Here is a 26,421-nt window from a genome sequence, read left to right on the forward strand (position 1 = left end):
TACCCAGGTTATTCTTCTAGATATTAGATGTTCTCTCAATCACTAAAATTCACTTTAATCATAATTGCTAGAATAATCTTGCTCAATTTAGTGAAATATAGGAGATAGGAGAGGCTGTGTTTGAAATCTTCCTATTTCTTGCATTCATCTGGGTGATTTTCAGGTTCCCTGATCAATAATTTTTAAAATTAATTTAATTAGTTAAGCAAAATCTGTCCTTTCTACTTGCGATGAAAAAAGAAAAACAAAGCCCCTTTAACAAATATACATATTTACATATATATTTGTTAAAGGGGCTTTGTTTTTCTTTAACAAAATAAATTTCTACTGTATCTAAATATTTATGTGTGTATATGCATATATATGTGTTATTGTTCATTCCTTTTAATCATGTCCTACTTGTGACTCAGTTTGGGGTTTTCTTGGCAAAGATATTGGAGTAATTTAGCATTTCTTTCTTGAGCTTATTTTACAGATGGAGAAATCGAGGCAGACACTTGCCCAGGGTCACACAGCTAGTAAGGGTCTCAGGAAAATGAGTCACCCTGACTACAAGTCCATCATTCTATCTCCTGAGCCACCTAGTTGCCTCTGTGTGTATGTGTCTGTATGTGTGTTTGTGTATACATATATGTGTATCTCAATATATACTCTGAGACTATGTATAATCTCTCCATCTGAGGATGGTAGGGGGGCATGGATATTCTAGAATCATGATTGGTCATTATCTTAATCTGAGTTTTTAAATATTTCCCAGTTTTTAAAAAATAATATTATATAAGGTGTTCTTCTGGTTCTATTTACTTCACTCTGCATCAGTTCACATAAGCCTTCCCAGGTCTCCCTTTCATCATTTTGTACAGCACAATGCTTTTCCATCATATTCCTGGCCCTAACTTTTCCCTGGCATCTCCTCATGACCTTCTTTGCTACCACAAAAGGAGCTCCTATCATTATTTTTGTCCATATGGACCCTTTACTCCTTTCTTCAAAGGAACAGAAGTTCTTGACCTCTTTTTGAAAGTCATGAATTCCTTAGGGAGTCTGGTGAACAATGTTCTCAAAATCATGTTTTTAAATCATAAAAAGAATTACAAAGATAACCAATTATAATGAAATAATTATTTAATTTAAAAATAAAATTTTAAATAAGTTCAGACTCCAGTTTAAGATATGATTTTTGATGAAAAATGCTATTCTTATCCAGAGAAAAAAACTTATAGAGTTTAAATGAAGATCAAAGCATATTATTTTCACTTCTTTTTTTCTTTTTCATAGTTTCCCTTTTTTCCTGATTCTTCTTTCACAACATAACTAATGTGGAAATATGTTTAATATGATAGTACTTTGAAAATCTTAAAATGTAGAGATGGTGCTATATTCCATAATGGGGGAGTTTCTTCACCTGGGAATTCTAAATAGCAGTGGTTCTCACAGGGTGGCCCCCTGAAGATCCTCAAAACCCTTTCAGGGGGTCTGAAAGGTTCCCAATTGTAACATGATACTATTACTAATAATAATAGTAACATGATAATAATAATGACATTTTAATTTTTAAGCCAGTAAATGCTGATAGATATAATACATATAAATGAAATTCATCAGAGGGTCCTCAAAAATTATTAAGTATAAAGGACTCCTAAAACCAAAAAGCCTGAGAATAGCTGTGCTTCAAGAGTTGTGCTGGAGCCAGAACATTTTCAATGTTCTACAAACTCTACAAATAAGGGCTTAATTAATTAAGTCTGTTGATTATGCAATTAAATTTTAAAATATATATCTTGTATATATTCCACCACCTTCCTGGAAAGCTAAATATTCATCAGCACAGCCCCAGATGCCAAAGAAATCTAATCCTAAATAGAGATGATATCCTGAATAAGGTGATTTCAGATTAGGTCTCTAGCATCTGTGGGGATAAGAAAAGGCCTCAGGAACATTTGAGCTTAGTTTGGCAAGAAACTAAGATTCTAGCCCTAAAAAGTCCAAACCAACAAAGGTCATCACTGAAGTATTACCCACTCCTATATCTCCTAGAATTTTCAAGGTGAACAAACATTTCTTAAGTGTCTATCATGTGCCAGGCCATATGTGATTATCTGGGGCTTATAGCGTAATGAGCAATAAATAGACTAGGAGTTAGGAAATCTGAGTTTCAAGTTTCATCTCTGATACATACTAGCTGTGTGTCCATGGATAAATCATATAAACTTTTGAACTGTAGTTTATTCAGTTATAAAATGGGGATAATCTCGTGCTTCTTACTTTTTCAGTAAAATACTTTCAAAATGTTTAAGTAATATTAGGGTAAGTCTTGGAATACTCTGCATATATGTACGTATCATCCTTAACTAGGAGTGCTGTGGGAGAGCACTGTGGTTTTGAACACTCATATAGGATTTTCTTTAAGTCGAAGCTTTATTTTCATCAAGAGCAGGCCAAATAACATGGTAACTAATGGGCAATTAGGATGGATGGAAGAAAGCTTACATGCCGTAATTTTGGCTCTAAGCCATGTTCAGAATTCTAAAATTGCTAAAATCAGAATCTTTTAAGACAATAGCTTAGCCACAGGATTTGTTAAAAACAGTTAGCTAAAACAGCAACTTGGTTACCTAGGTTCAAGGAACAATTTACTGGGCAAATGATCCTTCTGTGGGCTTAGCAAATCTAAACATACTTACCTTAATGACTTTAGAAAATATTTATGTTAGTAATTTTCATAAGTTAATAAAGGGCCCAGGGTTTGGGTCCTTTACAGGAGGGAGAACAGGAATGGGATTCCAGAACAACACCTTCAAATGGCAAATTGTGAATGTTGCTCCAAAAACATGACTTACAAACCTTTTAACTTTCCATCTTGGTTCTCCTCAGCTGCCATATACAAACTACACAATAGAGGGAGTGAGTACATAAAAATAACCTTATTGAAGACCAAGGTGACTTACAAGTAAACTTAACTTTTGATAAATTCAGTCTCTTCTACTGATTTTGACTTACAGTTAGAAAGCACTGGTGGCAGATCTGTTGAGTTCACTATCAGCTTTCCAAATGACATTAGGCTGTCTTCCAAAAAGTATGCATTAGCTTCATCAGATCCTGCTTAATTTCCTCTTCTTTTAAGCCATTCAGTCCTCAGCACCTGCTGTTCCTATCCTAAATCTTATCTAAATTCCATCTTTGTCCCTAAACTTATTTCTGAAGCATAAAAAAACATTCTCTCCTACCTGGGCTCTAAATTAATTGGTTGAAATTTATAGGCACCTGGATCACTCTTGGGGATACTTCTAATTCTTGGCTTTTTGGGCTAGATGGCAAGGAACATTGGACTTAATATCAGGAAGTTGTTATTGTTAAGTTGTTTTTCAATCATGTCCTATTCTCTGTGACCCTATTTGGGGTTTTCTTGGCAAAGATACTAGAGTGGTTTGCCATTTCCTTCTCTAGTTCACAGTTGAGAAACTGAGAAAAATAAGTTTAAATGACTTGCCCATTGTCACACAGGTAGTAAATATCTGAAGCATGATTGGAAGCCATGAAGATGAATCTTCCTGATTCCAAGCACCTGGCTCTATCCACTGGACCACCTAGCTACCCAAAATCAGGGACACATGAATTCAAACCCTGCCTAGCTGTGTAATCCTAGATGTCACTACTTTATCTTTTCAAAAAGGGGTAGTAATAATAATAATAATACTAATCTTCCACATTCTTGTGAGGATAAGATAAATGTAATTTGTAAAATACTTTGTAAATCATAAAGTAGTAATATTAATATAACATTATTATTTCCCATCATCTCCACTATTCCTCCATTTCATCTTTTTCTTTGGCCATTAATTAGGCTTTACAGCCTAATTATTAGAGCCTCCATGGCTATCTATATGTGGGTTCCTCTGAATGTCACCCTACAAAACATTGTGACTGTAGGGGGGCGGCTTCTAAAACTGTAGGTAGCTCCTGATCTTCTGACTGACTAGCTAAAAGGTACAGCTTGGGATGATGGAAAGGATGCCAAATTTGGAGTCAAAGATCCTGGATTCAAATCCTCCTCTTGCCACTTAACCACCTGTGTAAATTTGGACAAGTTGATTAGCATAGAAGCTTCAATCTTTAGTTTGTAAAGTTAGAGAATAAAGTTATTTTAGAAATTCTCTGGGGTCCACTTTCAGCTCTTAATCTATGATTCTCTGGGAACAGGAAGATACTTCAATTCAAAGCAGCAGCTATTGGATTCCATGTTTTATTCTTGTATACAGAAGATACCATAGTACTATGTAGGGAAGAGTTCATATATAGGAATATTTAGAGGAACACAGATTTAGGGATTTGGCCAGAAGACTTGGAAACTGGGGAAGCCTCAGTACCTTCTGCTGCTGTCATCAGGGAAGCAGCCATCCTCTCAGAGGAGGACCCCCATACAGCCATGGTCTCTCTGCTGGATGTTTAAAATATGATTTCTGGCTTCAGCTCTGATCTTTGATTGCCTCAGTGAGGAGATGGGGAAGGATAAGGCAATCTGGTAGCTTTATTACCTGTGAGAGTAATCTTTATCTCTTTCCAAAAGAAAATACCTCAAACTGCAACTATTTAGAGATGCCCTTAGGGATTAAAAGCAATCTTTTGAACTTCTTTTCTTGCTGGAGATTAGTGTACTCATTTTAAATGCTGATGTGAGTAATTCAGGTTATATTCCTGGATCTCTAATGTAGTTTCCTTTAAATCATCCTATTGTTTCAACTTAGAAACAAAAGTACTACTTGGAGCTTTGAAGAAGGTTTCTCATGGTGCTGGGTGGTGGGGAATCTCCCTCTTTCCCCTGGTTTGCAAATAATTTAAAGAGGAAACAAAAACCTATATATTTTCTATTATTATCTATTGCTATTATTCCTAGCCTAAGACTTTAAAACTCAAGACCTTGGGAGGCAGATCATAGGATGTTAGGATTCTTACAAGGTGCTAAGTCACTAGAATGGATATAATTATCTAATTTAGCATGGTACTTAACAATTCTCTAGTTCAGAGTTCACACCTTTTACACCTTTAAGAGAGCATATTTTAAGTAGCTCCCACAAGCCCAGGGAGTATCCACAAGCCCATTCTCTGGGAGGATATAAGGAGTCAGGATTCTGGGAGGAGGAGTCAAGATTCATTCCCACTTCCACTTTCTTCCTGGCTGGAGACACTGGGGCAAAAGCTCTGGGGAGCAAACTAGAGAGGAAGGCCTCAAGAAAGCTAGCCCAGCCCTAAGTGAAGGAGATAAGACTTGTAGGAGAAAATAAAGGATCTGGAGATAAGATTTGGAAAGAGACAGTAAAGGACTTTAACTCCTGGCTGCATTTTGGGATTATTGAATTGAAACTAAATCCAAGGCTACCTTCAGAAGCTCCCCAAGAAACCTCCTCCCAGAGAATGATTATAATTTAGAGAAACAGAACATCACAATAGGATTGCTGAATTATCATAGATTTAGACTTTAAAAGAAGCTTAGTCCAGTTTATTGAGTTTGGATCAGACCTTACTCAGAACAACATTCAGATATGGAGCTAGTATGCAATGAAATATTCACAGACTACAAAATTCAACAAAAATATGGGATTTAAAAGGCAACCTTTACCAATTCAAACAGATGTGATTCCCTTTGGTTTTCATATTGATCCAGCAACTTGTAAGAAGAAAAACATAATGTACCAGAACATTGTAAAAGCTTAATAAATATTTATGGCCTAACATATTGACATTCTACAGGTGGTAGAGGTTCTGTCAAACCACAAGAGCACTAAATTAGCACCAATTACTTTTTATGCTCCCAGTGACAAGGAAACCAAGGTAAGTTCCTAGGATAACCAAATTCTCAGAAAGGCCTCTATGTCCCATTAGAGGGAAATGAATCCAGCCTACATAAAACAGACATTGGTGCGGATCTAGTGGTAGTGAATTGAGGTGTGAGAATCCCCTCTGGTGGGAGAAGCAGTTCCTACATGCAAGAATTCACAAACTCTTAAAATCTGAATGGCAAAAGGGATTTTATTGGCACTGAGAAGCCAGCTTTGCTAAGAAGACAGACCCCTCAGTGGCAAGAGGTCTTGTCAGAGAAATAACAAAGGTTATCACTTGTTAGGTTCTTACTAGGTTCTAAATCAAAATCAAAAGAAAGGGGAAGATGTTAGGACTACTAGGTGCTAACTCAGTGGTCTAATCTTGAGATGAAAAATTGTTGATGAAGACTATTGTAGGACTTTAAAACTTATAGGAATTATTGGATTTCTGGCATATGAACTAATGGACAATGGACTTATGGACATGTGTAAATTCTCAATTTATGATTATTTGATCATATTATTTGTTATATCACTTCTAGCATGTGTTATGTTACTATGTATTTATGTAATTTATGTAATTATGTGTAATACCTCCCATATTGATGGATTTATGTTTCAAGGTCATGACCACCCTATGTTCTAAATCAAAAGAAAGGGGGAGATGTTAGGTTCTTACTAGGTGCTAAGTCCATATTTAACTTTTCTCTAGCTCAGGGTTCACACCTGTAGTTCACACATTTAAAAGGAGTTTACACCTTTAAAAGGAGCAAGTTCATTGGTTGTAAGTAGTTCCCACAAGTCCCTGGAGTACCCACAAGCCCGTTCTCTGGGAGGATAAAAGGAGGTGACATTGAGTCTAGAAGACAGTCTGGTGAAGGTCAAGGAAAAGACTTCCCACATTCTTGAAAGCAGTCTGGATTGGGTTAAGGACAAGACTTCCCAGGAGAATTTCAGGGAAGCTGGAGGAGATTCAGAGCCAGGACTGAGGAAGAAGAGGATTTGAGATTCTACCTTTGCTCTAGCTGGAGGCTCCAGAAGCCTCCCAAGAAACCTGCTCACAGAGAAAAGGATTTACAGAAAAGAAACCTCCTCCAAGAGAAGGATTACAATTGAGAAATAACAGGACATTACAATTTGGCACTCAACATGGGGCAAGGACTTATTCTGAGACCTTCAGAGGAGCTAGCCTAGACTTGACAATCACTGAGAAGAGAATGTATTCACAGTGGGCAAAAGTCCTGGCAGGTAGCTGTGCCAAGAAGAGAGCCCTTGGCAAAGCACATAATCCTATTTTGGACTTCTTCAGAGATTTAGAGTTCAAAATTGCCTGAAGCTTGGTTCCAGTTGTAAAAAGAGTCAATGCCCCCCAGGCCTAGATAGGTATCTTGGAGTTTCAAGCCACTCAACAAGCCTAGATCTCCAACTGAATAAAATAATTTTGAAGGCTTTTTTCCAGAGCCTGGAATTTCCTGTAGAGAATCAGGCTACCCCCAAAAGATCAATGGAGGGTGATTTGACCAAGATTTCCAATTGAATGAAGCTGACTTAACTTGTCTGGAAAGATATGTTTTCCCAGGTTTTTGGAGTCTGAGACTCCAAATCTCCCTTCTTTTACAAATCAAAGGGGACATAGTTTCAGAGTTCACCCCCATTGCTTCCCTTCCCAAAGTCAAGGGGAACAGTTTCAGGGTTCACCCCCATCAATACGATTCTTTCTACACTGTTCATGTTATAGATTAGGAAAATAAGGCTCAAGAAATTAAATGACAGGGGCAGCTAGTTGGTGTAGTGGATAGAGAACCAGTCCTGAAGTAAGGAGGGCCCTTAGTTCAAATCTAGCTTCACACAGTTAACACTTCCTGGCTGTGTGACCCTGGGCAAATCACTTAACCCCAATTGCCTCAGGGAAAAAAAAATAAGTGACTTTCCTACTAAAGGTCAAAGATAGATCCTCCTGATTCCAAGGTCAGCATTCTATTTTATTTTATTCATATGTAGACTGAGAGTTTGACAGATTAAGTGACTTGCCCAGATGTGTCCCTGCCAGCTATGAGGCTACATCCCTTTCTGGCCATGGTTGATACAGTCAGAACAATATATCTGGTGTGGGAGTATTTTAATCATTCTGCAGTCCTGCCTTTTAAGCATGTATCAGGTTCTTCCCAATTTAGCACTACTAATGGATGATGGAATGACATGTGTTAGGAAAGTTCCCTGTTCTCTGAGGAATGGAAATGAAGTCAGTTTGGCTGGACCCTGGAGTGCATGAAAGGAAATGTCTATTAAAACAAAAAACATAAACTGGAATCAAGATGGGGTTGGCTTTAAAAGTCAAACAGAGAGATTTATATTTAAAGAATTGTGACATGTGATGTTCTGCCTCTCAGAGTCCAGAATAAACAGGAGAGAAATCTGGTGGCTGGAGAAGCTGGTTGGCATATGGTAGGACTCATTGCTCTTTTGGATGTTCCACAAATGGTGTCTATTATTTTAAAAGCTGATAGAGTTACAGTTAAGTAGTGTGTATTTCTAATGTTTCTTAACTATTATGTAATCTTTCAATTTCTTAAGGTCTGAAACTGGATTAATTTAATTCTGAATTTATAGGCAACTTTATTCAGGAGACAGGGCAGTTAGGTACCATAGTGTAAAGAATGTCAAACCTGGAATCAGGAAGACTAGTTTCACTGAGTTCAAATCTAACCTCAGACACTTAATCGTTGTGTGGGCTAAGTTACTTAGCCCTGTTTGCCTTAGTTTCCTTATCTGTAAAAGGAGCTGGAGAGGGAAATGGCAAATCACTGGAGTGATTTGTTAAGATCTTTGATTTGTCAGTATCTTTGTCAAGATCATAAAGAGTGGAACATACCCAAATAACAATACATATTCAAGAAGATCCAGTTTCTACCTCATTTCAAGTTCAAACAGGACATAGATTAGCTGTATGATGTGTGATCCTAAGCAATTCAGGTAGCCTTCAGAAAACTTTCCAAGACTACACAGTTGAACAGTTGCCAATCTAAACTGCTATGGGGTATTTCCTCACCTTGAACTTCCTATACTGATCCTCCAAGTTTGCACCAAACAGTAGGCACTTTTAATTAATGTTGGCTGAATATTTAATAATCTGAACATCTTATTCCAGATTTCATTTGATGGTTACAATTATCCCTATTCAGTTGTATGTTGTTACATTTTTATCAGTATTGAACTGTACGTTGAAACACAAACATTCCAACTAAAGGAGGGTATTCGTCATACCCTCATATCTGAGAAACATCTAGATACTGTAAAAGAAGCAGAAAATTTGAGTTTAAAAAACTCACTGGTGGCCTATTATTGGATAAACTATTCACACTAAGCCTATTTTCTCCACTGAAAATGGAGTTAATACCTGTTTACAATCCCAAGAGATTATAAAATAGATCAAGTAAAAATGTATATGAAAGTGTTGTGCCACAGTTCTCTATTGTCCTGATTCAGTTTCCCTAAATTGTTTTGCCTCAGTTTCCCTAATTGTTCTGCCTCAATCCCTTTAGTTGCAAATCTCCCCTCCCCCACACCATGAAGATTGATATAACTCAGGGCACTCGAATTGGCTACTGGATGCTGGCTGGATGTTGGATTCTTGGAAAAAATAGCTTCATTCAACCCTGGCGCCCCATAGACCTATGGAGCCTAATTTGGTCGCAGTAAATCTCTCCCTTTCAAATAAAATATTAAAAACTCTCTAATCTCTATCTTGCCTCAGTTTCTCTGGCATTACAAAAGTACTTTCAAAACTACTAGGTTTGGGTCCATGTCCATTTTCATCCAGTCTGACAAATATTTACCTTATATACAGGGCACAGTGCTAGGCAATGTGGCAAATATGGTGGTGGATAGGTAACTGGGAGTCAGGAATAATGGTTCTAATTCCACTTAAGTGTGTGTGACTCTTAGTACATCCTTGAAGCTTTTTAGAGACCTTAATTAATGCTGTTAAGGTCCCTTCCAGCTATCAATAGGTGATAAAAAAAAAAAAAAAAACAAAGTCCAGTCAGCTTCCTGTCTTCAAAAAGCTTAATACTTAATAAGCAAAAACAAGTGACTTTTGTAAATAATTTATAGCTAAAAGTAGAAAGGGTTAAGGGTCAAAGAGTTGTAGAAGAAAGTATTGAGCTCCTTTGTGGCTGGGACTAACACATAGTAGATACTTAACAAATATTGACTTTCCAACTCCTTTTTTTGACTGTTGATATTGAATCTGAGAGCGGAATGGGTAGCTTGAGACTCCAGAAGATGGAGATGTAAGGGGAAGGCATTGGGGATTGCAGGACGGGAAAGTTGAGGGAGCCCCAGCCAGACACAGCGACCCCCCTTTCCAGGGAAGGGCTTTCCCACTTTGGCCAGAGTGGCAGAGGCAGAAGCCCGGCCGGGCCTGGGCCGTTCCCCCCTCAGCTAGCCCCAAGTTGTCAATCTTTTCCTAAATCCCCGCCCGAGTAAGGCAAGCCTACCAAGAGAGGCCCGGAGTGGGAGGGCAAAAAGCAAACTCTCCTCCTGCATTCCTGCTCCCTCTTCCTGCTCCTTTCCCCCCTTCCACCGCCCCTCTTCCTCTTTGGCTACGTGGTGGTCGCCCAGGCAGGCACCCCGACAGTCAGGAAGGCACTCGCGGGGGCGGGGAAAGGGGCAAGCCTCGGGGTCCAGAGTGAGGGGACGAAGAGAAAGCTCCCCCCTCATTCCTGCTCCCTCTTCCTGCCCCTTTGTCCCACCCCTCTCTTTCCCTCTTCCTCTTTGGCTACGTGGTGGGAGCCCAGGCTGACCCCCGCCAGTCAGGCAGGCACCCCTTGATAGGGTGGGGAGAGAAGTGAGCCCCAGGGGTCCGGGGCGGGAAGCAAGTTTGGAGGGCCGGGAGAAGGCCTCGGGGCAGGGCAGCAGCGGGATGGGAGCGGGCGGCCGGGGCCGGCCGGCCCGCCTCGGGGTGGCCGCCGCTGCGGAGCGAGCCCTGCTCTGCGCCCTGTGCTTCTGCAGCTCCCTGAGCCCCGGCCGGGCGCAGTACGAGCGCTACAGCTTCCGCAGCTTCCCCCGGGACGAGCTGATGCCCCTGGAGTCCGCCTACAAGTACGGCCTGGACCAGTACGGCCACGAGAACTGGGCCGAGAGCGTGGGCTACCTGGAGATCAGCATGCGGCTGCACCGCCTGCTGCGGGACAGCGAGGCTTTCTGCCACCTCAACTGCAGCACCGCGCGCATGGACGGGCACCCGCCCGCGCCCGCCTCGGACCCTCCGCCCCAGCCCCCGGACAGGTTCGCCGACTTCCCCGAGCTGCGGCTCTTCGGGGACCTGCTGCACCGCGCCAGATGCCTCAAGCGCTGCAAGCAGGGGCTCCCCGCCTTCCGCCAGTCCCAGCCCAGTCGCGAGGTTCTGGACGAGTTCCAGCGGCGGGAGCCCTACAAGTTCCTTCAGTACGCCTACTTCAAGGTAAGCCTGCCCCCGGCCCCGCCCCTCCCCCAGCTCGGTCCTTCCTGCCGGCGAGCGCCCGGCCCGTATCCTTCTTCCCCGGGACCCCCGCCGCATCCCCAGTCCCAGCCTCTTAGCTTTGGAGCTGGACAGAAGTCAACGAATCCAAACTCGTTTTGTAGCTGGGGAAACCGACACCCACCCAGACAACTCACAGAAAGCTGTCAACTTTCTTTTTTCTCAAATTTCTTTTTTTTTTTTTTAATTTTGACGTGATAATCATGAACAAACATACTCTTTGTAATATGCTTTCGTTCCCCCGTTACACATACACACACACACACACACACACACACACACACACACACACAAACACACACACACACACACACACACACACACACACACACACTCAGTTCTGTATCTACAATCAAGTCACAACCTTCAATACCTCCCATAACCATTGCCTCGGCGGCTTTCAAGGGCGCCCTTTTACTCTCCTCAGGCTACGTCCAAAACCTGCTTTGTCTGAGTCTTGTCTCCTCCCAATAGAATATGAATTCCTTAAGGGCTGGCCCTGCCACTAACATTTTTAATTTGTATCCTCAGAGAGTAACCTATGTTTTGTGCTTTATAAATGCTTCACTCATTCAACAGCAGGCTTCCTACATCACTCATCCTAAAATCATAGATCTAGAGGTTAAAGGGAGCTCAGAAGCCAACCAGTCCAACCCTATGAAGGATGAGGAAACCGAGAGCAAGGATTTACCCAGAGTCCCCGGAGTATCGTCTGACCCCGGACTTTAACTCGGGCTCCTCGGATTCCTTGGCCGATGCCCTTTCCTTTCTTTTATCTTCGTCATTTCTAAGTTACTCCCATCCATCCAAAGGGCATTTGCCTTTAAACATCTCAGAAGAGACTTGAGACCATCCAGGGGTTCTCGAACTACAGCCCCCGGCCAAATGCCGCCACTGAGGACGTTTATGCGGCCGCCGGGTTATGGCAAATGGGCTGAGGGGCAGAGATAGAATATGAGCTTTTGTTTTTACTACAGTCCGGCCCTCCACAGTCTGAGGGACAGAGAACTGGCCCCCATTTAAAAAGTTTGAGGAGCACCTTCTAAGCCAAAGTTTGCCTGAACAAAGCATCCCATCTCCAAGCCCAGTCTTTATCACCAACCCCCAGGTCCATGCTCAAGCTATTGCTTCAGTTTTCCATGTTGGCACAATCAACTTGTACATCCGCTTCTATTTTAATTCATTTGGAGAAGAATTTGTCATACACAATGTGCAAAACACTGGAAAACGCTAAATTCTCAGCTTTCTCCAAAAGTCTCTCTGTTATTAGCTTCCCTAGTAATATAAAATTCTCCAGCCTTCAAAGCTCTTCATAACTTGCCCCTTCCTACTTTTCCAGTTGTTTCATATCACAGTCCTCTCCATGTATGCTTGGGTGGGTGATCCTGGCTTCTTCCATACTCCCTTGCAGAAAGAAACTGCACCTTCCAACTCTGGGCTTTGTCACTTGCTGTTCCCCAGGTCTGGAATTCTCTCCATCCTTTGTCTTCAGACTTGCTTCAAGTCCCAGCTAAATTTCCACCTTCTCCATCCCCTTTGATGCTTGTGCCTTATTTCTATTGATTATTTCCAGTTTATACTATATATTTAGCTTGCTGATGTGGAATTGTTTTTATATTGCCTCCTCTATTAAATAATTATGAGCTCCTTGAGAGCAGGGACTGTCTTTTGCCTTGCCAGGTCCATAGTAGATGCTTAATAAATGTTTATGGACTGATAGCACTCTGAGTGCATAGCATTTTGTCTTGGATCTTTCCTTTGCTCCTATCAATCCCCTTTTTTTGAAGTTCCTCGAGGGCAGAAACTGTATAATTTAATTTTTTTTTAAATCTCCAAGGGGCTGGCACAGTTTAAATTTAATGTTTAAAAGCTTTTTATTTTCAAAATATATCCATAGTTTTCAATATTCACCCTTGCAAAGCCTTGTGTTCCAAATTTTTTTATCCCTTCCTTCCCCCTACCCCTTCCTTTAGACAGCAAGTAATCCAATACCATTTAACATTCTATACATATTTCCACAATTATCATGGCACAGTGTTTTTACATGTTATATATACCTAAAAAATGTATGTCTACAAAAGTACATTTATATACTTTCTTGTATATATACTTGTGTGTGTGTATATATATATATATATATATATATATATATAGTTTCTTTATATTTTTCTTCAATATATATTGCATTGGGCCCTCCCACAGACACTCTATATACCAGAATATATCTTTAACAAAGAAGAAAGTAAATATTGAAAGAGACAGTTAACTGTCATCTTTGGGGGAACTTATGTGAAGCATTTAAGAGGGAATAACATCATATTTTCCCTGAGGAGACATGGAGAGTTAATTGTAATGAAGAGAGATTCTATAAAGAAAGTTGAATTGAGCAACCAATGGCTGTCCCATCTTTGCTCCAAGTCTTTTGATGACAAAGAATTATATGTAAATTATCATTTTTTTTTCTTTTCTATGTCTTCTCCTATCTCAGTGAACACTGGCTAAGTAATGCCTTCATTATGCCATATGTAATTTAAGACCTTAGTAGCCTCTCTCTTAAGAATTGACAAATCCTGAACCTAGTCATTTGGTGGGTAGATTTTCCTTACTTTAATCTTCTTAGAGGTGGAACTATTGGCTATCTTTGGTTCAGACAGCAGAGGTGAGTTTTTCCCATTGTCTCTCTAGGCAATGAAAGGGGGGGGGGGGCAGATCCTTAGACTAAATTATTGCTAATTATTTAATGTTGAACACAGCAAGCATTTTAAGTTTGGTTCATCTTATGATATGATCAAGTTGTATTTATTATGTATTACTGTCATATTATTACATTTATCATAGATTATTATTATGATGATGGAGTACCTTCTTATATAGTTCATGTCTACAAAAGTACATTTATATACTTTCCTTGTGTGTATATCTATATCTCTCTATATAATATATATAGTTTCCTTGTATTTTTCTTCAATATATATTTCATTGGGCCCTCCCACAGACACTCTGTATACTATATTATATCTTTAACAAAGAAGAAAGTAAATATTGAGAGGGACAGTTAACTGTCACCTTTGGGGGAACTTGTGTGAAGCACTTAAGAGGGAATAACATCATATTTTCCCTGAGGAGACATCGAGAGTTAATTGTAATGAAGAGAGATTCTATAAGATACTACATTTAACTGCCATGGAAAAATGAATCTCTCTAGGACTTGGAAAATTAATCGTCTTATCTAAGATACTTTTTGAAAAGTCATTTTGAGAAAAGTGACTTTAACTGCCATTTTAAAAGGAAAAAAATGAACCACATTTCATTCCTGATGAGAACTGAACTAACTTTTATTGTGTGGAAAAAACTTTCTATGGGGAAGACATTCTGAGGAGAATTTCTGAGACCTTCACTGTCATTCCAGAGAGTAATGAATTGACATTAATTAATTAAATGATAACTGGGGTGCTAATAACTAAGTCAACAAATATATAAAGTACTAACTGTAACTGTTGATTGAGATATTGAGACAGACTGGAATGCCCTCAAGCTGATAGCATTGGACAGATCTTTCTAAAGTCTGGTTCTAATATATCTGGACAATTTTCGTTTATGATTCCTTGACATTTAGACTTTTTTGGGGGAAAAATCATGGTTTGTAGGGATTCCAGTGAATTCCAAAACCATTTCTCTTGGCTCTGTTTTCTAGATTGGTTGTTTTCTATCTTAGATTCTTACAATTTCTTCTACTTTTAAAAATTTTGTTCAAATATCTTGCAGTCTCAAGAATTCATTGATTTCTATTTGTTTTATTTTAATTTTCAGAGAATCTATTACTTGGGTAAGTTTTTCCCCTTTTTCTTTAAGATATTTATTCTTCCTCCAGTTCTTTAGTAATCTCTTGCTTCATTTCTTCTATGTATTCATTTAGTCCTTATAGAAAATAACCCTTTTCTTTTAGACTCTGCTTACAATTGTTTTGGAAGGGTTTTTTTTTTTTTTTTTTTTTTTTTTTTTCCTTTTTTCCTTTTGGGGATGATGTCTAGATTTGCAATATTTACATATATATTTTTAAACTTTTGATGGGTGTCTTCTTTAATTTACTTATCTTAACATTTTTAGTTCTTAGATTGGGACTTTGGCCCAGGGCTAACCTTGTTCTCTATTGTACTTTTGGGTGTGTGATTAATCCTGCTTGGTTATCTACCAGAGTCATCAGAATTATTGTGTTGACCTTTTCCTCCCATGGATCTTTGAAGTTCAGAATGCTGAATCTTCTATGTTCCTAGAACACCTAAGGACAGGGTGCTGGGACCTCAGAGTCCTTGGGGCCTCTGCTCCAAATTACCTTGCATTGGTTGTGTCAGCTCCCTGGGGCTTCTGAAGGTTCCAAAGTGATGTTATAACCAGTCTGAAGCTTTATTGAGGAAGCCTACCCTATCATTTTGCTGCCTCCTATAGAGAACCATGCAAAGCAACACATTTCTCTGGCCCTTCTTGCTCCACTTGTTTATTAAAACTGGTTCTGATTTTGTGGGCAGTCCCCTATTCTATTGCCTGTGGGCTGCTGACTGACCTTTTGTGTAGTCCTGGATTTCAAGAAGTCACCACAGTTTCTTACTGGATTTCTTCATCATTATTGAGTCTCATACAAATGTGGTATTTTTATTGTGGGGGATCTGGGCAGCTTGCCTCTGTTCAGGCAGCTTGATCAGAAGTTGCTTTTGTAGGATCTTAAGCATCCTAGGCCAATCAGAGCTCTGGATACCCTTTGGTAGAGTGATCATAGAAGTGACGTCTGTAATATCAGAGGATATATATTCCTTTATCCATTTATTTGTTCATCGAATATTAAGTGTCCACTATAGGAAAAGGACTCTGTTAAAAGTTATTTCTGGCCTTGTAAAATTTAATACCTAATAAAAGAATATTCTGACAAAAATCAGATTATATGATTGTAGGATTTAGAATTGAAAGGCATTTTGTGATTATCTAGTTTTTATTTTTACAATTTTACCAGCATTTTTCACTTTTGTTTTTATCTAACCTTCATTTTCAAATATATCCCTCATCTATTCAAAGAGTCATCCTTTAAAACAAAGGAAAAAAGGAAAGAGGCAAGAAAAGCAAAATAACTCAGCAAAACTTAGTGAGTCAGAAATGTATATAGTATTCCACACCCCTGTTTCCTCATCTCTGCAAAGACTAGAAGGAGATGCATTTTCTTACCTATTCTTTAGGGGCAATTTTCTTGCTTCTTATAATAAAATAGTATGCAATTTAATTTTGCATTTGTTTTTATTCAGAAAAGATCATCTAGTCCTGTTTCTCATTTAGCATTTAATGAAGCTGGGAGCTAAGAAAGAGAAATGACTTTTGTGAATTCACACTGGTAATAAGAAGAAGGACTGAAATTCAAACACAGGTCTTCTGATTCCAAATCTCATGCTTATTTTAATTGAAATGAAGTTGGCTGGGTTTTTTTATTTGTTTGTTTTTCAAAATCACCCTTTCCCTCCTTTCACCTCTTCCTTCACCCCAAAATATGGATCTGTAAGAATTTTTGTAAATCAGTTTTGTTTTGTTTTGTTTTTTCCACTGAGGCCTTATTAGACAGTGAATAGGCATTGTATTAAACTCTGGGATTACAAAAAGAAGCAAAAGATAGCTCTTGCCCTCAAAAAGTTTACAATGTAATTGAAGCTGATACTATTGGGGTCCTTTCAACACCACAGTTCAAACATCTGTAAAAAAAAAAAATAAAGGTGTTTTGCAGAAAAAAAATGAGAAAGTGCTTTTTTGTTTTGTTTTGTTTTGTTTTGTTTTTTTAATTTAATGGCATGTAATTTTCAACATCCAGATCTTAGGATATGAAAGTTCAAGCTGATGGATCAAGCTGAGGTCCTGAGAGGTAAAGGGAACTTTATCTTCTTCTGCTAATTTCTGTAGTCATTGGCCCAGAATGAACAATCTCTTAGCATTGTAAGTATTTTCATGAATGACTGATAGGCTTTCATTTAGTTCAGGTTCTGCCTGAGTCACAATTTAAGGCAAAAAGGTCAAGGCCAATTTTTCTGCCTACTGAATTTTGACTCTGCCAAAAGAAAGATAATGATGGGTTCTCCATTGCCCTATCTTATGGTGACAATTATGGGGCGGTATGAGCTCTTTATCTGGGCTGAAGGGAGATATCCTGAACTTCAGCATACAGGAAAATAAAACTCAGGAACAGCTGAGAGTAATATCACATGGCTCTGCTTTCTTACTGAAACTCTAGAGATCACTATGCGGTTTCTGGATATATCCTTAATACTATACAATAGTGTTGATGGAGTATAGATAGGGCTACAGAAGTTCTGCATGGAAAATATATTGGGATTTCAGGATTCACTCCATACAGTCTACCAAGTGTTGGGGAGTGGAGGGCACATAATATATTGGGATTTGTGGCAAGTGTCACAAGGAATCTCAAAAGAATTTGTAGGCTTAGATTATCTCTGAATCAAGAAGCAAAGATATTATTATGTTGCTAGCAGTGGGATAGTTTCCAAAAGGAAGTTTTATCATTTAACAATGTGAAAAATACCATAACAAGGGGAAAGAGTGTAATAAGGCAAATAACTTTCTAATGAACTAGCTACATAAGGAGGGCAATATTCCTAGATAACTTTCTGCCATAAGGTGGGCAATTCCTAATGAACCCATCATTTCGATGTTTAGCTATTCTAGTCAATTAATCAACAAATAATTGTTAAATTTCTACTATGTGCCAATCCCTGTGTTAGGGACTATGATACAAATACAAATAAAACCATTCTCAAGGAGCATACAATTCTATCAGAACCAGAGGACTTCCAGAAGGTCAAATGTGAACTAGTCAAAATAATAGATTTAGGACACTGGCAACTGTTTGTGGAAAGGGCCAAATAATTCCCTATTGGAACAAATGAAAAGATTAGCAATGAGAAGTTATTTGAAAAGATGACAAGTGTAAAATACTAGGAGCTTTGCAAGGAGAACAAAGAGATCTCAGAAATGGAAAGAGTAGGAATGATTTAAGGAACTTATAGTATATTATTATGGAAAGGAAGGCCTCATAAATCTGAGGTCTATAGCTTCCTTTTTACTATGTAAATACTATTACAACTATGTAATGTGTGCCATAAGGGGAATAAAGGGTTTTGTTCTACTTCTTTATAAATCTTGGCTCTCTGATGTCCTGTCTTTCTGCACCTGAACATTGTTATTTGGTCACAGTGTGTTGGAAACAGTTTTCAAATTTTTGGTAGTTCATTATTGTTGGGCCTTCTGGGTGGGCGCAAGTGACCACTCAACTTGGTTTCCCCCCCCCAATTTTTGCAATTGTCAATAGAAGGTTAGACTTGAATTTAAAAAAAAAAAATCTAATTCATATTCTTTGATATTGGCTAGTTATAAGACCATAGCAATCTACTCCCTAAACCTCAATTTCCTCACCTACAAAATAGGAATAATAATACTAGTAGCTCCTACATCATAGGGATCTTGCAAGGCTCAAATAAGACAATGTACATACAATGCTTGGCCAACCTTCTTGTTTTGCCTTCATTCTTGAAGGTGACCATGACATCAGGGAGGGGATACCATGACATATAAATGACTTGGATTTAAATGAGGGAGGGCTGCATAAGGTCACCAGCCTCACTTTCTCCTCCAGAGCCATCTGGATTGAGTAGCAAGATGGATTGGAGATGGCCCTGGATACTGTGGGAGAAGTTAGGTTTCTTTAAGCTCAGGTGTTTAACAGTCTGAGTTTGCCTGAGGCAATATCCATTCAGTGACTAAGGCTAGGTAAGAACTGAGATAGATCGTAGACTCTTTTACCTAGCCAAAAAACAAGAACAAAAACAAAACTAATCTAGGAGAGGAAGACTTTCAGGCTTGCTGACTGACGCAGAAACAATTTTTATTTACTTTGACTCTGAGACAATCACCACCCAAACAATTGGGGTTTGGCCTGGGATCAATGAGAGCCAGAGTGATTTGACTTTTAGGTGTGGTCCTTAAGAAATAAATCTAGCACAAAATAGCTTGAGAGATTTCAGCATTAAAAAAATAATAAAAGATTTCTTTGGGCAGAGCATCTGTTGTTGTGCCCTCAAATTGGGGGCTTTAGAAAGCAGGACACAATAATCTGTAATTAAGATACCATATATGGATAAAAGGAAGAAAAAGAAGGAAGGGAAGGGAGGGAGGAAGAAAAAAAAAGGAAGGAGTAAAGTAGATTGGTTGTGTTACCCAGGTGGAAAGGATACACAGAAGTTGTTTGGCCAATCTTAAACCATTATATGAATGTCTTTACGATATGATTCCAATTACTCTTTAAGAAGGAGATTTGGGTATGGCCTGATCCTTAGTTACCCTGGCAGTTGCCCTTCAAGAGCCGTAACTTTGTCATATCAGAAGAGCTCATTGCCTTTAAATATTTAATAAATATGTGTTTCTATTGGTAATACACCTTAGTAATCTGTTCTAGAAGACTTTTATTCATAATATTGTGGAGAAGATCTCAGGATCTGTAGTCAGGACACATAGTGGGGTTATTTTGAGGGCATGGAATTGGCTAGATGACCACTGAGATGCCTTTCAACTGTCAAATTATATCTTTCTGAGATCATTGGTAGTGGAGGATTCCCCAAACTGAACATTGTAAGACAGAAATTATGTAACTCTGTGATCAGATATGTTTGAAAATGCCACTTAAGCAATTGTTTCATATTTACTGAGTTGGCAACACTGTTGATTTGAAAAAGAAAAAATTATCTTTTCTAGAAGTATCTTGCTTTTCATTGAAGATGGTATAAGTAGCGTGCCCATAGAAATATCAATGTATAAAAGAAAAACAAGATATAAAGAAATCTTTATAATAATGCATTTCAAGCAATTTAAACAACTTTAAAAGCATTATAAATCTATTGTACTAGTAGCCTAAGCTTCTGTTTAGAGGCCAAATCTATCACAGATTTCCTTATCATATAGTACAAATGATTTCCTAACCAGACACAACTCTTCACAAGGAAAACTTAGACCATAGTTGGCAACATTTCAGAGATGGCAAGTCCTGAGCTCACTTATTTGCTCTTTCATTGTAGGGATAGAGTCAGTGTCAGCTTCTTTTCCTAGAGGACACCTTTAGTTACCTGCTAAGAAGCCCCTGCAGCAATAGGCTGTATAAGGAACATGATAGAAGTAACCAGGGGAATGCTCCTCCAAACCTCGGGGTCCCAACTAAGAAGAGAATGAGAACCACTATGTGAGTATCATCACACCCACCATTCCCCACTAAAGGATCTCAAAGAATAACACAATTACAAAATTACCTTCACAATTCTATTTTTAAGTCAAAGTACTTATTATATGTTCCCCAACTTAAAATGCCATATACTATGTCCTTGCCTGTTATAGGTTGTCTCTTAAATAGAGAATGTATTCCCTCCTCTCTTCTGCCTTAGTTCCCATCAATTCCTGTTAGAATCCTTGGTTTCCTTCAATGCTAAGCTGAGCTACTTACTATGTGAAATTTTTCTTGGCCCCTAGATGTGAGGTTTTTTTCCATTCTTAATTTTTTTTAATTAATTAAGTTTAAATTATTACCCTAGCTTACTTTAAATTACCTTAATTTAATTAATTTTCTTTATATTTAATTCAGTTGAGTTTTATTTGATTTATATAGTTCAATTGATGTCTGAATAGAAATCTCTCCTTAAAATATTCCCCAAAAGATGATATCTCATTTCTATTTGAGGACTTCCTGTTCCATTGTTCAAAATCTCTACTTTTTATATATTTTCCCTTCACATTAATGTAAAATCTATCTGTCTTCCGACATCTACCCATTTTGCATCTAGTTTTGCACTCTGAGACCAAGCAGAGCTAGTCTAATCCTTTTTTCTTAAGTCAGGTCTTCAGAATAAAGCTATCATATCCTTCCTTGCCCACCTCTACCCACTTTTACCCCTATATTTTCTCTTCTCTCTATTAAACATCTCTAATTTCTCCAACTAGTTAAAATATGGTATGATTTCCAATCTTTCATATTCTAGGTCATCCTCCTCTGTAGACATTCAAGCTTGTCAATGTTCTTAAAACAATGGAACACAGAACTGCACATAATACTTATATGTAGTCTGACCAGATTAGAATGTAGAAGGACTGTCACCTGTCTTGTTCTAGACACTATACTTCTATTAATGCAATCCAAGTTCATGTTTGTTTTTGTTGCTTCCATTTCTCCTTCATAAAGTTTTAAGTTCATTAACTGTCCTCTCCCCCCAGGTTTTTGTGATACCCAACTTCCATTTTTTTTTTTTGTTTTAGAACATAAGGTGGTCCCACCTTCCCTGACTTCTCAAGGAGGTATGAACCCCAAAAGGGAGGTGATCATGCCTTCCCTGACTCCTCAAAAAAGGGATGATAACATCTTAAAGGAGGTGATCACACCTTCCCTGACTCCTCAAAAAAAGGGTGAAAACACCTGAAAGGAAGTGTTCACACCCTCCCTGACATCTCAGGAAGGGAGAAGAAAACCAAAGGAAAATGGGGAATCAAATCAGATAAACGTGTTTCTGAAGAGTCTCACTTGAAACAGGTATACATAAATCCAGCAACATGGGAGTCATTATACAAGCACATAGTAACACAGGCTAGTAGTGATGTAATAAACATGAATCAACATGAGGAATTATACATGTCCATAAGTCCTAGAAATAGTCCAAAACCAATCTATTGTCTATTACTTTATGTGTCAGGAATCCAAGAATTCCTGAAAGTTTTAAAATCCTGCAATAGTCTCATCAATAATTTTTCATCTCAAGAAACCCAGTGATTCCTGCTGGTTTTAAAGTTCTGCAACAGTCTTATCAACAATTTTTATCTTAGGAAATCCAATCATTCCTGTTACAGTTCTTTAACAGTCTCATTATCAACCATGCTCTTTTGGTGTCAGATGTTTCTTAGGTCTTCTACTTTGTTTCCAGGTTTTTTTCTTTTTCTGTCTCTCTCCAGGTGCTCATTGGCACCCATCTCATTCCTTCTCAATATGTACAGACACAAGCAAACTCTTTCTCCCAAGCAGTTAACCTATCTGATCCCTTCCATTCACCACTTTCTGAATCTTTCCTTATCACCTGGTAATTATATTGGAGCTGCTTGCACTGGACACTGCCCTTCTGTTGGGTTAAAAAGCCTATATTCTCCCCAATTGTAATTACTTTTTGGCTGATTGATCATGTAATCCCTTTCTCCCATCTGATTGTTTCTCTGCTGATTGATCACATAATCCCTTTCTTCCATCAGATTACCTTTTGGCTGATTGATCATGTCTTAATATTGAATTTCTAAAGAATCTCTGGGTGTAACCTTGGCTGCCATTATGCCCCACCTGGGGCCCTGGAACTGGGCCCCGTGTCCTATTTCCCTGGGTCAATCTACATTCTGAGGCCCAATGGAAGCCCTTATGGCATTTTCTACATGGGGTTTTGGGTCTTCTCTCATCCTGTCCTCTCACTCTATCTTTATGCCTACATTGAGCTTTCAGATGCCCTACTTTACCACACTAAAAGCATTGGCAAGTCTCTTAGAAATCCCTTGTCAAGAGGGACCCTGTCTTCCCATGTTCTGCATCATAGCCTGGATTTTATAAAAGGCATTTGTGCCCACTGTGGCACAGAGTCTTATGATCTCCTTTAAAGGAGAATCTTTGTGTAGTCCCCATATAATTCTTCTACAAACCTCATTAGCATTTCCTTTAACAAGCTGTTTGATCATTATTCCTGTTGCTGAATTTTCTCCAATAGTTTGTATGACAGCTGTTTGCAGATGTCCCACAAAATCAGCAAAGGATTTATTTGGACCTTACTCTATTTTTGTGAAAGCTTCCCCCTCCGTCTTTTACCGGGAGGGTGCCCCATGGTTTGGTAGCAGCAGCAGCAATTTGCTCATATGCTACTATAGGGTAATTAATCTGTGCTAAAGTGTCTGTGTACTAACCTTTATCTTCTAGTTGGTCAAAGATGATTTGTATATTAACTCCAGTTTGCCTATTTTGTTGAGCTTGTGTCCTGCATAGTTCACTATACTCTGAAAGCCACAAGTTTTGTCCAGGTTCTAAACCTGTCCTTGCTATAGATTTCCAATCACTTGGGGTTAGGATTTCATAAGACAAATTCTCTAACACCATCTTAACATAAGAAGATGTAGCCCTAAAAAGAGTGCAACCCTTTTTCAAATCCTTAATTTTTTCCAGATCAAAAGGAGTGTATCTTCTCCTTTATTGACCTGAAGAATCAAACTCTTCAATAATAAGGTATGCATTAACAAATCAGCTATATCCTGTCCTTCTTTTTTGGTTTTAACTAATGCCTTTTGTATATAGGAGGTGGACAAAGCTCCAGCATGGGTGGTGCTGATGGTGTCACTGCCCCTCCCCCTCCTCCTTCTCCCTCGACCCATGAAGGCTTAATTGAGGGGAATAGGTGAGGGAATGGGGAATATCTTAATGCCTCCTTCTGTGAAGCCCCACACACCTTAATTTCATCAGCTTTGTACTTAATTCCATTCTTGTCTAATTCTTCATGCTTTTCACCTGGTTTTACTAATTCTTCATCCTTTTCGCATAGTTTGTCAGTATCCTCCCCCTCCTGCACTTTCTTCTTTTCCCTTATTCTATAACTTATATAATTTCCTAAAGCCAGTTGTATTGTTATATGTATAAATTGTTTCTTTAGGAATTGAATCAGGGCCATTATCATTGTAATATTCACATAGTTGCTCTCCTACTAATTTCCACTTGTCTGGATCTAATTCTTTTTCTTTAGAGAAGGAAGGAGATGTGTACTGAACTATATCTAAAAGTTCAATGATCTGCTTCCAAGTTATAATCAAATCTTGGCTTTTTACCAGTCTAACCAAGCTCTTTACACATTTTCCTTGAGGTAGAAAAGAAGGCTCCTTTCTAAACATTTGTCCCATTTCAGCTGAAGCACTGGTTTAGCCCTTAATAAAGTTTCTTTCTTGTCTGTTATTGTACTCAGGGTCACAGGTGTAGGTTCTTGGCCCCATGTAGAGTGCCAAAATGCAGTGTTCTCCTTTGGTTTTCTGGAGGCCTTCTTTTCAGTTGAGTAATCACCGTGAGAATAACCAGGTGTTAAAGTCCAAATCCTTTATTATCTCTTTCAAAGTCTTGTCTCCTTTCCGGGGCTGGTTAGCTTTCTTAAAGGCCTTCTGGAGTCTTGATTTCAGTGAGAAAATGCAGGAAGACATGCCTGCCACTACAGTGTGTGAGATGAAGTGAGTCTGAGTCCAAGAGTTTGTGCTTCAGCCTCCAGCCACCACAAAGGTGGACGATGGAATGAACTCTCTCTCTCTCTGCTTCTTTTGGCTGAGTGTGTCTCAGATTATATACTCTACACTGAATATAAACCAATCATTATAGCACTAGGAAACCATTATTTGTTGTAAAATTAAATCAATCCTACTGAACTTAGAAAACTTTTAAGCACCATGCTAAACTAGATAACCATTGCATCATCAATTCCACTGACTTAAAGCCTTGTAAGAATCCTTGTTTCAGAGTTCTGGCTCATAACACCCAATATCATAGATTTTTCCTGTATTGCTTCCTTGGAGCTGTCATTACAATAGGGTATAAGAACAAGTAAGAGCATAAGAAGGGGAGTTCCCCAACACACACACACACACACACACACACACACACACACACACACACACACACACACACACACACACTGTGGTCAATGCTACCAATACAGGACACAAAAGTTAGGATTCAGGAGCGATGTAGTAGAGCCTTAATCTTAATAGGATCCATCCAAGCCAAAGAGATAGAGGAAGGCCAAATTGAGGAAGGAGGACAGAGTAAAAGTCCCTTAAAGATAGGCATTATATTTTTTAAAATCTTCATATCTTCCTGCAGTATCTAGGATGGAACTTTGTATCTAGTGACTGCTCTCTCTGATGAATTGAAGAAACATATTTCTTATGATCTACTGGAAAGGATTGTTTGTGGTCTACAAACCTGCTACTCCATTATACCTTGGTCTTCCACTATTTAAGACTGGATACAACCCATAAAATACCTTTAACTCACCCCCTGGGAACTGGGGAAAAGTGTATTTCTGGGTCCTTACTCACAGGCACATTTTTAGTCATTACATATACTTTTTGATATCAAATATATCCTTAGAAGGATCTTGGTTGGACTGTAAAATCATATCATATAATTCTTTGGATCCATAATATGGGGGAGTTCAGAGACCAATTCCCACACATAAAAGATGGATCCATTCTGAAGTTATCTTTCAAATGTTAAATAATGAAGTATATGGAGATCTCTAATAGTAGAATCGTCATATATAATAAAATGTTGGGGTCCAAGATAGTCATTCATGGGAATGCTCTTTGAAAATTATAAAGCATTATACACATATAAGATAAACTATTCATTATTAGAATTATAATTCCTGAGGGATGATTGTCAATGACATTAATTTTAACTAGTGCTTGATTAGATAATTAACATTTATAATGATAGTGAAGAGGTGACAGCCCTCTGAAATCCATAGCCTAACCATATTAATAGGCTGAGGCAAGAGCTATTTGCCTTAAATATTTACCTCTAAGCCTCTTTCTCTGCCTGTCTCTCTCTGTGTTTCTGTCTCTTTTTTCAATATATATATGTGTGTGTGTGTGTGTATACATTTCTCTCCTCTTTTTTTCTTTTTATATATATAACATATGCACACATTTTAAATATTATGTATGGAAACAACTAAACAAAAACTATATATGTACACACACACATATATAGATTTTTTTCTTGTTCAGTCATTTTTCAGTCATGTCTGATTCTTCATGACCCCATTTGGGGTTTTCTTGGCAAAGATACTAGAGTGATTTGTCATTTCCTTCTGCTTTATTTTTTAAAATTTTTTAACTGAATCTCATTTATTTTGTTATTTAGCAAAAGAAAAAAGTTTCAAAACAAAAGTTTTTAGGACAAAAATATTCATCACTTATACATACATCAACCTCATTAGT

At 38.4% G+C, this 26,421-nt stretch overlaps 3 protein-coding genes across 4 annotated transcripts in view; 1 reads left to right on the forward strand and 2 right to left on the reverse strand.

The window, feature by feature from the left end:
• TMPPE (transmembrane protein with metallophosphoesterase domain) overlaps positions 1 to 3,090 on the reverse strand; it is a 29,342-nt gene extending 26,252 nt beyond the window's left edge. Inside the window, exon 1 of the mRNA XM_074272212.1 lies at positions 3,001 to 3,090. The gene's annotated coding sequence lies outside the window, so the exon portion shown is untranslated. The remainder of the gene's footprint in view (positions 1 to 3,000) is intronic.
• The window catches only part of GLB1 (galactosidase beta 1), a 90,672-nt gene extending 87,537 nt beyond the window's left edge, over positions 1 to 3,135 (reverse strand). Inside the window, exon 1 of the mRNA XM_074272210.1 lies at positions 3,001 to 3,135. The gene's annotated coding sequence lies outside the window, so the exon portion shown is untranslated. The remainder of the gene's footprint in view (positions 1 to 3,000) is intronic.
• A 7,198-nt stretch (positions 3,136 to 10,333) lies between these two features.
• The window catches only part of CRTAP (cartilage associated protein), an 84,101-nt gene continuing 68,013 nt past the window's right edge, over positions 10,334 to 26,421 (forward strand). Inside the window, exon 1 of one of the 2 annotated variants that reach the window (XM_074272215.1) lies at positions 10,334 to 11,283. In XM_074272215.1, coding sequence (XP_074128316.1) covers positions 10,744 to 11,283 — 540 coding nt within the window. In that variant the 5' untranslated portion in view covers positions 10,334 to 10,743. The remainder of the gene's footprint in view (positions 11,284 to 26,421) is intronic. The other variant, XM_074272216.1, reaches the window with a different exon arrangement.

This window comes from Sminthopsis crassicaudata, chromosome 5 (assembly GCF_048593235.1).
Source record: "Sminthopsis crassicaudata isolate SCR6 chromosome 5, ASM4859323v1, whole genome shotgun sequence".
NCBI lineage: Eukaryota > Metazoa > Chordata > Mammalia > Dasyuromorphia > Dasyuridae > Sminthopsis > Sminthopsis crassicaudata.